General features: G+C 38.3%; 1 protein-coding gene across 1 annotated transcript; it reads left to right on the top strand.

The window, feature by feature from the left end:
- Nucleotides 1–8,154: 8,154 nt before the first annotated feature.
- On the top strand, nt 8,155–8,829 carry Cldn17 (claudin 17). The gene has a single exon (XM_050138709.1). The coding sequence runs from the start codon at nt 8,155–8,157 to the stop codon at nt 8,827–8,829; it is 675 nt and encodes a 224-aa protein (XP_049994666.1).
- The last annotated feature ends 2,041 nt before the right edge of the window (nt 8,830–10,870 follow it).

Below are 10,870 nucleotides of genomic sequence, written 5' to 3'. Positions count from 1 at the left end.
CAGATTTCAAACATTTCAAAAAAATGTATATGCAGACACAAAAGACTTAAGAATTACCAAAGCAACCCTTGGTTAAAAAAATACTGGAGATATTACCATACCAACATAAGTAATAGAGTCATAGAAATAAAACCGCATATGGCTTGTGTATCAGTGGATAGAACATAAAGCTCAGACATAAGTCAACACAATTACATCTTACATGACATGTTTAGGAAGATGCCAAACACAGGCACTGGACAAAAGAGAGAGCACCTTCAACAAGAAGTACTGGGTTAACTGGATGTCTGAATCTAAACAATGAAACCAGAACCTTATTTCTCAGTCTACTCCACACTGATCAAGAATGTCTATGAAAAACCTGAAACTAAAAGAAAAGGTATGGAGTGTTGTACAAGAGAGAAGTACACATACAGACATTCTAAATATGACTCTGTTCACTCAGGAAACAAGGCTAACTATTAGCAAACAGGACCTCATAAAGCTAAAGATTCTGAGCAGCGAAAGAAATGCTTAGTTAAGTGATGTGACAGCTAAGAGTGAGAGAAATTTCATTCCAGTTTTACCCCTGACAGGGAATATCCACAAAACAGACATCTATGCCAAGATCTTAAACAATAAAATATTAAGAAAATGATTTTAAAAAGGTTGTTCTGTACAGAGACGTCTCAAAAGAAGTACGGATGGCTAATAACTTTTTTAAGTGGTCAGTATCATAAAAAATGGAGAATAGTCCAGGCATGGTGGCCACTACCATGCTTTGACTTACAACATTGGGGAGTCCGAGGCATGTAGATTTCTGTGAGTTTGAGGTCAGTCGGATCTGCATGGTAAGTTCCAGGACAGTCAAGGCAATACAGAGGGACCCTGTCTTAATCCTACTCCAACCCCCTGAAAAACAATTGATGAAGTAAAAACTGAAACTACTTTGAACGTCCATCTCACCAAAATCAGATGGCTGCCATCAAGATGTCAAGTGACAACAAATACTGACTATCAAGAAAGATGGGATATAGGAACCCTTTAGCTGGTAGAAGCTGGTATAGTAGTAACTATAGACACCAATGTAGTGATTTCTCAGAAAGCCAGAAACAGTCCTCATAAAGCTGAAGGCTGCATAAAACAAAACATGTGGTACACACTTTGTGTACAAATTTTATGCCATTTTACTTTTTGTTTTCTTGGGCTAGACTATGGAGTATCCCTAAGTGATTTCATGGGAACATCTATTTGTAACTGATAAACAAGCATAATTAAAACAGGAAATAAAATGTTTTAGGAACCATTTTTTTTTCACAGACTTTTATACCGTTAGTTCTATTCACATAAAGAAGGCACTGGAAGAAAAACTGACACATCTACACAGAGAGAAGTCAAAACACCTTCAAAATAAATTAAATTATTTACAAACTCAATACGACTCTCACAGCAGCAAGACTACAGAGTAAACCAACATCTCTATCATCAGGTTTGCCAGACAGAACACAATCTAACGATAAACAGCTTTAACATGATGCTCTCTTTCATAAGAATATAGTCTAGACTGCCCCCTGGGAGATCCATAAGAATATAGTCTAGACTGCCCCTGGGAGATCCATAAGAATATAGTCTAGACTGCTCCTGGGAGATCCCACCCCTAAATAGGTGCACACTTGGTGAATAGACCCATGCTGGTGATACAGAGTCATCTTTGACACCTTTCTCCACCTTAAATCTCTTTCGTCTTGAGCAGTTGAATCTCCTACACTAAGATCCATCCTCCTTCACCTGTTGTTACTTAACACAGATTTAATTATCTCTCATCTGGATTATTCAAGTAGCCTACATGGTTTCTTCATGCTCATTTTGATGTGTCTCCATCTGTCAAAGTATCTATATTGTTTTGGCGACTGGTGATTTTGTTTTGTTATTTTAATGTGGGCTTAAACTTGTCACTTGCGTGCTTAGAATGATTAACTGGATTTCACTAACATTAGGTAATTAGAGTTGTCAAATGGCCTTACAAGCCTACTTCCTGCCTATCTTTCCAGCCTCGATTCTCACTTGCCCCTTGGTCAGGGTCTTCCTTTTGCTTTTGGTCAAATCTGCTATTGTTCTCAATACTTCCCCTACACTGTTCTCCTGCCTTTATCTCTCTCTATTTGTCTAATTATCTGTCTATCTCCTACCTGAATTATTTTTATCTATTGAAAGGTGGGACCTATTCAATTCATTCACTATTTTTACATGATGAATAAAATCCAGTATAATATAATAAAACACATATTTTATTAAATATAATAACATGTAATATAATGTACATTATACATATACATCAATGATATTCATTAGTGCAGTTACTTATTTAATAATAATGTGCCCACTAAAACGAAAAATCTATAAGAACATGTGGTTGGGTAATGTATGATCATAAACTGGGTTTTAGATTTGTACAGGTACCAAATTCAAAAGATTATTGTCATGTCAAGGAATTTGAATTTATCCCATAGAATTGTCAAGAACCAATGGAAATTTTGAAGTAAGATAGAAACGTATTCCAGTTTCAGTTTTGCATGGAGTTTGATTTTTTTTGGGAGGGGTGGAATATGGATAAAAAAATGTTAGACCACGGGCAAAAATACTTAGGCAAACCATATTGAAATGATGCAGAACGGAATGCTGAAGGGCTAAATTAGGCCCGAGAAATGTCGGAATAGGAATTAGAATTAATAAACTGGATTGAATTGCTTTGGATGCTGGCTTCATAGCAGTGATTAATGTATTTTGTTTCCTGTAGATCAATGCCTGAGCAAAGACAGGAAGGAAGAGCCTTGAACAGAAGAGAAGTCGAGTGTGGCATGCATGGCATCAGGACTTCATCTGACTCCACAGGGAACTCTGGAGCTGGAATACCCAGTCTAAGTCTCTGGCTGGGGCTGACAGGCTGGTCCTTTACATTCCATGAAAGATTAGTCACTGGATATGGGCTTCCTGGGTGAATGAAGAGTGACTTGGGTGTATGTTTGTCTGCAGGCAACATCTGAAGGAGGCTGATGATAGAGAGTGTATGCTGCAACCCTCTCAGCACCTCCCATATGTTCCCTTACAGTCAAAAGTGAGAAGGAAAGATGATAATAAAAAGGCTTCAGAAATTACAATCCATCTGAAAACAGTAGAAACTCTAGCCACACATGATAATACCAACAAAGATTATATGAATGACAGGTGTATTGAGGTGTATAAAACACCTTGAAAGAATGCTGACATGATTATGCATGCCTTTCAAAAGAATAGTCCAGAATGAGCTAAAGATAAAGAAGTAGTAAGCCTGATAATGTAACAAGAGCAAATAAAGTAGATATCAAAAACAAACATTTTCTGTGTGCTTGCTAGAGGCCAGATATTTTACAAGCATTTAATTTAATCTTTAAAGTATCCCCATGAAGTCAGGGTATTGTGATTATGTTATTTCATAGAGCAGAAGCTAAAGGAGATTCAAAAGCCCACTCCAAATGGATAGCTAAAATAGCGAAAGACTAAAATTAGCCCCAAACATTTTTTCTTTATTCTTTCCTAAAACGATGATGAATAATGGTCACCTTTACAGAAAGCATTGCTATAGAAGAGTTTATTGACAACAGTGCCTAGGATGCATGGATTGTCTGTCACATTTCCAGTACACGGGGTAATCAGTGATGTTAGGCAGTCTCCAATGTGTAGAAAACAAAATATGTATTAATTTAGCCCTTGGTTGCTCCTCAAAGATTGAAGGGAAGTCCCTATTGTTGAAATCACTGCACCCTTTGGTGACTTGGGTGATTGGAGTTGAATCTACCATGAAAGCCTCCTTCCCTTGGTTTAACTTCCATGGCACCAGAAAACATTTTGCATCCTGTCAAAGGAAAGAAACAATTAAGCGCCCTACTCAGGTGCAAACCTATAAACAGAGATGAGCCCCCTTCACCCCCGTATCCCCGTTGCTGGTTTTTCAATACAAAGTTCAGGCTTGAAATCAAATAGAAACAAACAACTAAAAGGTCACAGCAGGTTACATTTATATATTTGTAAAAACATATACATGTGTGCAATAAAAGTTGTCAAAGGATAAATGGGCCGAGAAAGAAATCAGAGAAACATCATGATTCACAATAGCCATAAATAGCATAAAATACCTCAGAGTAACTCTAACCAAAAAAGTGGAAGAGTTGTATGATAAGAATTTTAAACCTTTGAAGGAAGAAATTGAAGAAGACACCAAAAATGAAAAGATCTTCCATGCTCTTGGGTAGGTAGAATAAACATAGTAAAAATGGCAATCTTACCAAAAGCAATATACAGTAATCTGTTATTACTGCAATGCCCATCAAAATCCCAGCATAATTTTTTACAGGCCTTGAAAGAACAGTGCTCAACTTCATATGGAAAAAGCAAAAAACCCAGGATAGCCAAAACAATCCTATACAACAAAGGAAAGTCTGGAAGCATCACAATCCCTGACTTCAAACCCTGCTACAGAGCTACTGTACTGAAAACAGTCTGGTTTTTGGCATAAAAACAGATAGAAAGAACAATGAAACCAAATCCACACAATACAAATACCTGACTTTTGACAAAGAAGCAAAATATATGAAATAGAAAAAAGAAAACCTACTTAACAAATGGTGCTGGCATAACTGTATATCAACATGTAGAAGAATGAAAATAGATGCATATCTATCATGATGCACAAAACTTAATTCCAAATGGACCAAAGACCTCAACATAAAGCCAACCACACTGAAACCCATAGAAGAGAAAGTGGGAAGTACACTTGAACGCATTGGTGCAGGAGAATACTTCCTAAATATAATCCCAGTAGCACAGACGCTGAAAGAAACAAGTAATAAATAGGACCTACTGAAACTGAAAAGCTACTATAAAGCAAAAGACACAGTCAACAAGATAAAATGGCAGCCTACAGAATGGGAAAAGATCTTCACTAACTCCACATCAGACAGAGGTCTGATCTCCAAAATAACAAAGAACTCAAGAAAATGGTCATCAAAAGAACAAATAATCCAATAAAAAATTGGAGTACAGACCTAAACAGAGAACTCTTAACAGAGGAATCTAAAATGGCTGAAAGACACTAAAGGAAATGTTCAACATCCTTATCCATCAGAGAAATGCAAATCAAAACAACTCTGAGATTCCATCTAACACCTGTAAGAATGGCCAAGATCAAAAACACTGATGACAACTTATGCCAGGGAGGATGAGGGGTAATTGAAAACTCCTTCATTGCTAGTGGGAGTTCAAACTGGTACAGCCCCTTTGGATGTCAGTATGGCAATTTCTCAGAAAAGTAGGAAGCAACCTGCCTCAAAGACCCAGAAATACCACTTATGGGCATACACCCAAAGGATGCTCAATTGTACCACTAAGTCATGTGCTCAACTATGTTCATAGCAGCATTGTTTGTCATAGCCAGAACTTGGCAATAACCTAAATATTCCTCCAATGAAGAATGGATAATAAAAATGTGGTACATTTACACATTGGATAACCACAGAAGAAAAAAAAAAGACATCTTGAAATTTGCAGGCAAATGGATAGATCTATGAAACATCATATTGAGTGAGGTAACCCAGACCCAGAAAAACAAATATCATATGTACTTACTTATAACTGGCTTTTAGACATAAAGCAAAGAAAACCAGCCTACAATTCACAATCCCAGAGAACCTAGACAACAATGAGGACCCTAAGAGACCCTAATGAGCACTCTAAGATATGTAGATCTAATTTACATGGAAAGTAGAAAAAGACAAGATATCCCGAGTAAATTGGGAGCATGGGTACTATGGGAGAGGGTTGAATGGGGCAGGGGAGAGGAAGGGATGGGAGCAGAGAAAAATGTATAGCTCAGTAAAATCAAGGAAAAGGAAGTTATCAAAGGAAAAGAAATTATCAATTTAGTCATGAATGGGGACATGGGCTGAGTTGGAAGGAGGCAAAAAAAAATAAAAAAAGGATAACAATTCTATGGTAAAACCATACAAATGTTTTTAAACGGAAAAAATAAAGTTACAGATCTTTGGATATGGTTGTTTTCTAAAGGACAACTCAGAGAACAAGAAAGGGGTAGAACCAATGAAGAGAGAGAATGGATGAAGGAACAAGATCCCCAAAGCAGGTGGCAGATGATGAGGGTCCTAGCCATTCTGAGAGGAGAGAAATTTCTTCTCCTGAGAAAAGCAGAAGCAAAGGCAATGTGACAGCTTGGTTTGACTTTTACAGACCAAATCTAAAGGCTCTTACCTATTTGTGATTCTCAGATTAGTATTATATGCAAGACATAACCCTGTGTTCTACGTCAATACACTCTCACTAGTACTTACTACTAAGACAGGCCAAAGAGTCTCACTGCGGGAAAATGAAACAGCTGGAAAAGATCAGCAATCTGGACACTTCCACAAGGTGAAGAAAAAGCTGAAGTGTTTTGGAACGAGGAAAAGCAAGTGGAACGAGGAAGAAGAGCCGGAGGTTGCAAAATCAGAATTCTGTTGGCTAATCCTAGCAGGGTGGGAATGGTTAAACCTGTGTGTCAGAACCCAGAACAAAGGGTCCCAAAGCCCTTCTTCCTGACTGCCAACAGAAAGCTGTCAACTACCTGGATTATCTGCTTCCTCAACGATTCACACACTGTAGGGTTAGCATTCACAGACCACCCATCCTAAACACCCATAGATTTTACAAGTTTGGTAATGCTGGCTCATTCATTAGTTCTTTGGTCTGTATTTGACTGGAATAGAACATCATTAGTACACTACAATATCTCCCAGGGAAAGACTGGCTGACATGTTCACATTTGATTGAAATGATTCCCTTGGAATACAATAAAGAATTAGAAAGGTCCGTGATCCTTACCATAACGACCAGGGAAAACGTAATCTGGAATGCTGAAGTCACACTTGACTTTCAAAACAATCTCAATTGAATTTTGCTTGAAAACAATTTGAAATAAGTGGACAGGGGGGAGTGTTAAACATGCGATTTATATGAACATGTTTCACAAACAAATCTCTCCATCCTTCCATTGAATCAATTAAATGTAGGGAAGAGATGTAGGAAATGAGCCCAGAGCTTTTCCCTGGGCAAACATCCTACAGCTAACCTCACCCCCAAACCCCGCAGACCTCACATTCTGTGACTAGTAAATGCAGCTTGTAAACTGCAAAGATAGCTTCTGGCTCTGCAAAGTTGTCAATGAGAATGTTGAGTGATATTGCAAATCAAAGGGCAACTTTATATTTTTCCAGAAAAAAAAAGGAATGTCAACTTTCAGCTTCTATAAATATGACGTATGTCAAGCTGTTATTGAAGAAACATCTAATGAAAGTTTCCATGCTAACCATGTTTCAGCAGGGGGAGAGGCGCCACTTAGCAGCTAATAGAATAATTGCTGGTATGTTCAAACAATTATAGCAGTAATCCTCTTGGTCCCTCCTTCCAGGATCGAACGAGTAACTATGAGATTTGAATTTCAGGCTGAGGGTGATTCGAAGCATCCTGAGTCTTAGGAGAAATCCTGATGTCATATAATGAAACCTTTCTCTCTCCAGAAGTCATAGTTATTGATCAATATTTGGAAAAGAGGCTTTGCACAAGAAGAAGCTAGCAGCCAAAGTCCGAAATGATTTATATTTTCTCTCTAAAAAATTGCCAGGGTTTTGGTATCTTCCAGTTCTGACTTAACCACGTGTATTTAGACTTTCATACAAGACTGCTTTTTACTTGAATGTTTTTAGCTCTGTAATTAGCAATGCACAATGGAAGCTTTGGCGCTTAATTACAGCGTTGCTAAGACAATAATAACATGAGAAATGCTAAAGTTGAGGGCAGTATTTTTCGACACACCTCTGGCTATGTTCTTATTGGCTGGGAAAGAATTATATATGCTTAGTGAATAAACCAAACAGAAATGAAGGTGTGTGCGGGGGAATAGCACACATGAATTACAAGTACTTCAGGTTAAGCCGACTCCCAGGCACTGCAGCTGCCTAGGACTCACACATCATGGGAAGCAGGAGTGGGGAAGACCAGACACTCCTTTAGACTAGAAGAGGCCTTCACCTTCAGCATCCTGAGCATCTTCTATCCTTCTAGGGTGGACCAGTCTGCAAAGAAGAAACAATGGCTTTCTATCCCCTTCAGATTGCTGGACTGGTGCTTGGGTTCTTCGGCATGGTTGGCATCGTTGGCACAACACTTTTGCCTCAGTGGAGAGTATCAGCTTTCATTGGCAGCAACATTATTATCTTTGAGAGGATCTGGGAAGGGCTTTGGATGAACTGCATCCAGCAAGCTAGAGTCACACTGCAGTGCAAATTCTACAACTCCATTCTGGCTCTCCCACCAGTCCTGGAAGCAGCACGTGCACTCATGTGTGTGGCTATAGCTCTTTCCTTAGTTGCTCTCATTATCGGCATCTGCGGCATGAAACAGATCCAGTGTACAGGCTCCAGTGAGAGGGTCAAAGCATACTTACTGGGAACCTCAGGAGTCCTCTTCATTCTTACTGGGATCTTCGTTCTGATTCCAGTGTCCTGGACCGCCAATATCATCATCAGGGATTTCTACGACCCAACTATCCACGCAGGTCAGAAACGAGAGCTTGGAGGTGCACTCTTCCTTGGCTGGGCGACCACTGCTGTCCTCTTCATCGGAGGAGGGCTGCTCTGTGGGTATTGCTGCTGCAACAGAAAGAAAGAGTGGCGCAGATATCCAGCCCCACCATATCGTGTGCCACAGAAAGACAACCAAAGGCAGGTGACAGCGCCTAGGAAAACCTCTACCAGCTATGTCTAGGGTTTGCTTTGTACATCAGCGGATGGCTTATGCTCCTGTGTTTTATAGTCTTCCTAGAAACTGTGAGTACATCGGGCAAGAGAACTACTTTTATAGCAGGTTTAAACCGAGAGAAAACTTTTGATGTTTTTTTCTGAGGCAGGAATATAAATGACTTATTTGGACATTCTGATATCCTGTGTATTACTGTGCCCACTCTCGTCGGACTCAATATTTATTTCAGTTTATATAGTCAAATATCAAGAGTATTTTCAATTATAGACATGATAGACATGTGATGATGGTGTATAGTCAATGGAGAATATCAGTTTTCATTGGCAGTAACAAAGAGGATCTGGGAAGAGATTTAGAACTGCATCCAGCAAGCTAAGGTCACGTTGCAGTTCAAATTCTATAACTCCATTTTGTCTCTCCCACCAGTCCTGGGAGCAGCACGTGCACTCATTTTCGCTTGTCATGAAAACTAAAATTGCAGCTGACATTCAATATCAATGAAACAGACACACATATTTTCAGAGATAATCTGCTATTATCACTTCAAATGTTTTATTACATACACAGTAATAGCTAAATGGTTATAATTGTAAAACAATAGTTCTAAAAATTTTACATATTAAATAATAATATTGGTTGAACTCATCAAAGGCTATAGGTGACTATTTAATACTTATTTTTAATTCTAGGAAACTCATACTAAAAATTCAACTTTTTTTAAGGATAAAGGAGTTCTGATTTCTCTATGCAATTTGATTTTAAAGTCTCTAATGTAGGTTAACCTTTCTTGGGCCTATCATTAGGAGGAAAACAATACATAGATGAAAACAGGGTACTCTCAAGGTGTATGCATTGTATATTCAAGCAAACAAGAATCATCTATCTGTATTAGGCAAAGAAATAAGTTAAGACAAACAAAATTCTTGTTGCAAGGATTCACGTCATGATTACAAAAGTTAAGTTCAGGCACTGAAGGAATAGCTTGAGTTCCTTGTCCTATTTTGTCAATGCACAGGTCTAAACGTGCAAAGAGAAACAAAGAGCCAAGGTAATTATTCAGACAATAAGTCAGCCTGAAATGATAATAAGTCAGGCTGAAATGAATCCTACCTTTCTATTTTCTAATAAACAAATAGTGATGCCAATGCATTTTGTTTTGCCTGACACATATATGTTATTTTCTTAGTATTTTGTTTCCTGTGTGTACCTAACAATATCAAGATTAAAAATAATATGGGTACTTCAGAGGTGAATATGGGTATAAAATGTTTGTGAGGAAAAATCTATTCTTAAAGGTGGCTTTTCTAATAGTTTTGCTATGCTGTGAGTCAATGTTTATGTATTCAATATTAAACCTTAAACAGTATATTTATTTTATGATAAAATATTTAATATTCAGTGTGTCATTTCACAAAAAGTTTTAATTTTCTCACCAAATATTTCTTGTGTGCTTATATTTATCATAATATAATAAGCTAATAAAATAGCTATGTATTCCAATAATGTTGATTAATTTAGCTACAATATTAGTTGGAGAATGCATGTTAATCTTCAAAAGTCAACCTTTTACTGAAACATTAATTTAACAATAACCTAAAACTAGATACTTGATGTGGGAGTGTCATATATCAATCTGTTGATTTCATTGGTTAATTAAATCAAGAAACTGCTTGCCCTGATAGGTTAGAACATAGGTGGGAGGAATAAACAGAATAGGATGCTGGGCGGAAGAGGAAGTGAGGTCAGACTCTGTTCTGCTCCCGGAGAGACTCTGCTCTCCGGAACACAGACGCCATGCTCAGCTCTCCCAGGCAACTCCAACCCACGATGGACTTAGGCTAGAATCTTCCCGGTAAGCGCACCTTGGCGTGCTTACAAACATTATTAGAAATGGGCTAGTCCAGGGACGAGAATTAGCCTATAAGGGCTAGAGTATGGGCCAAGCAGTTCTTTAAATGAATACAGTTTGTGTGTTGTTATTTCGGGCATAAGCTAGCCAAGCGGCCGGGGTGTTGGGGACGCAGCCCCGCCGCTCCTATTTCAACAG

This window comes from Alexandromys fortis, unplaced genomic scaffold, assembly GCF_014885135.2.
Source record: "Alexandromys fortis isolate MF-2015 unplaced genomic scaffold, M_Fortis_MF-2015_v1.1 scaffold_11, whole genome shotgun sequence".
In the NCBI taxonomy this organism is placed as follows: domain Eukaryota; kingdom Metazoa; phylum Chordata; class Mammalia; order Rodentia; family Cricetidae; genus Alexandromys; species Alexandromys fortis.
The sequence above is the reverse complement of the archived record's forward strand: the minus strand, read 5'-3'. Positions and strand labels throughout refer to the sequence as shown.

What these genes read in the sequence shown, in the direction of transcription:
- Cldn17 (XM_050138709.1), top strand. Translation starts at nt 8,155, where the DNA reads ATGGCTTTCTATCCCCTTCAGATTGCTGGACTGGTGCTTGGGTTCTTC.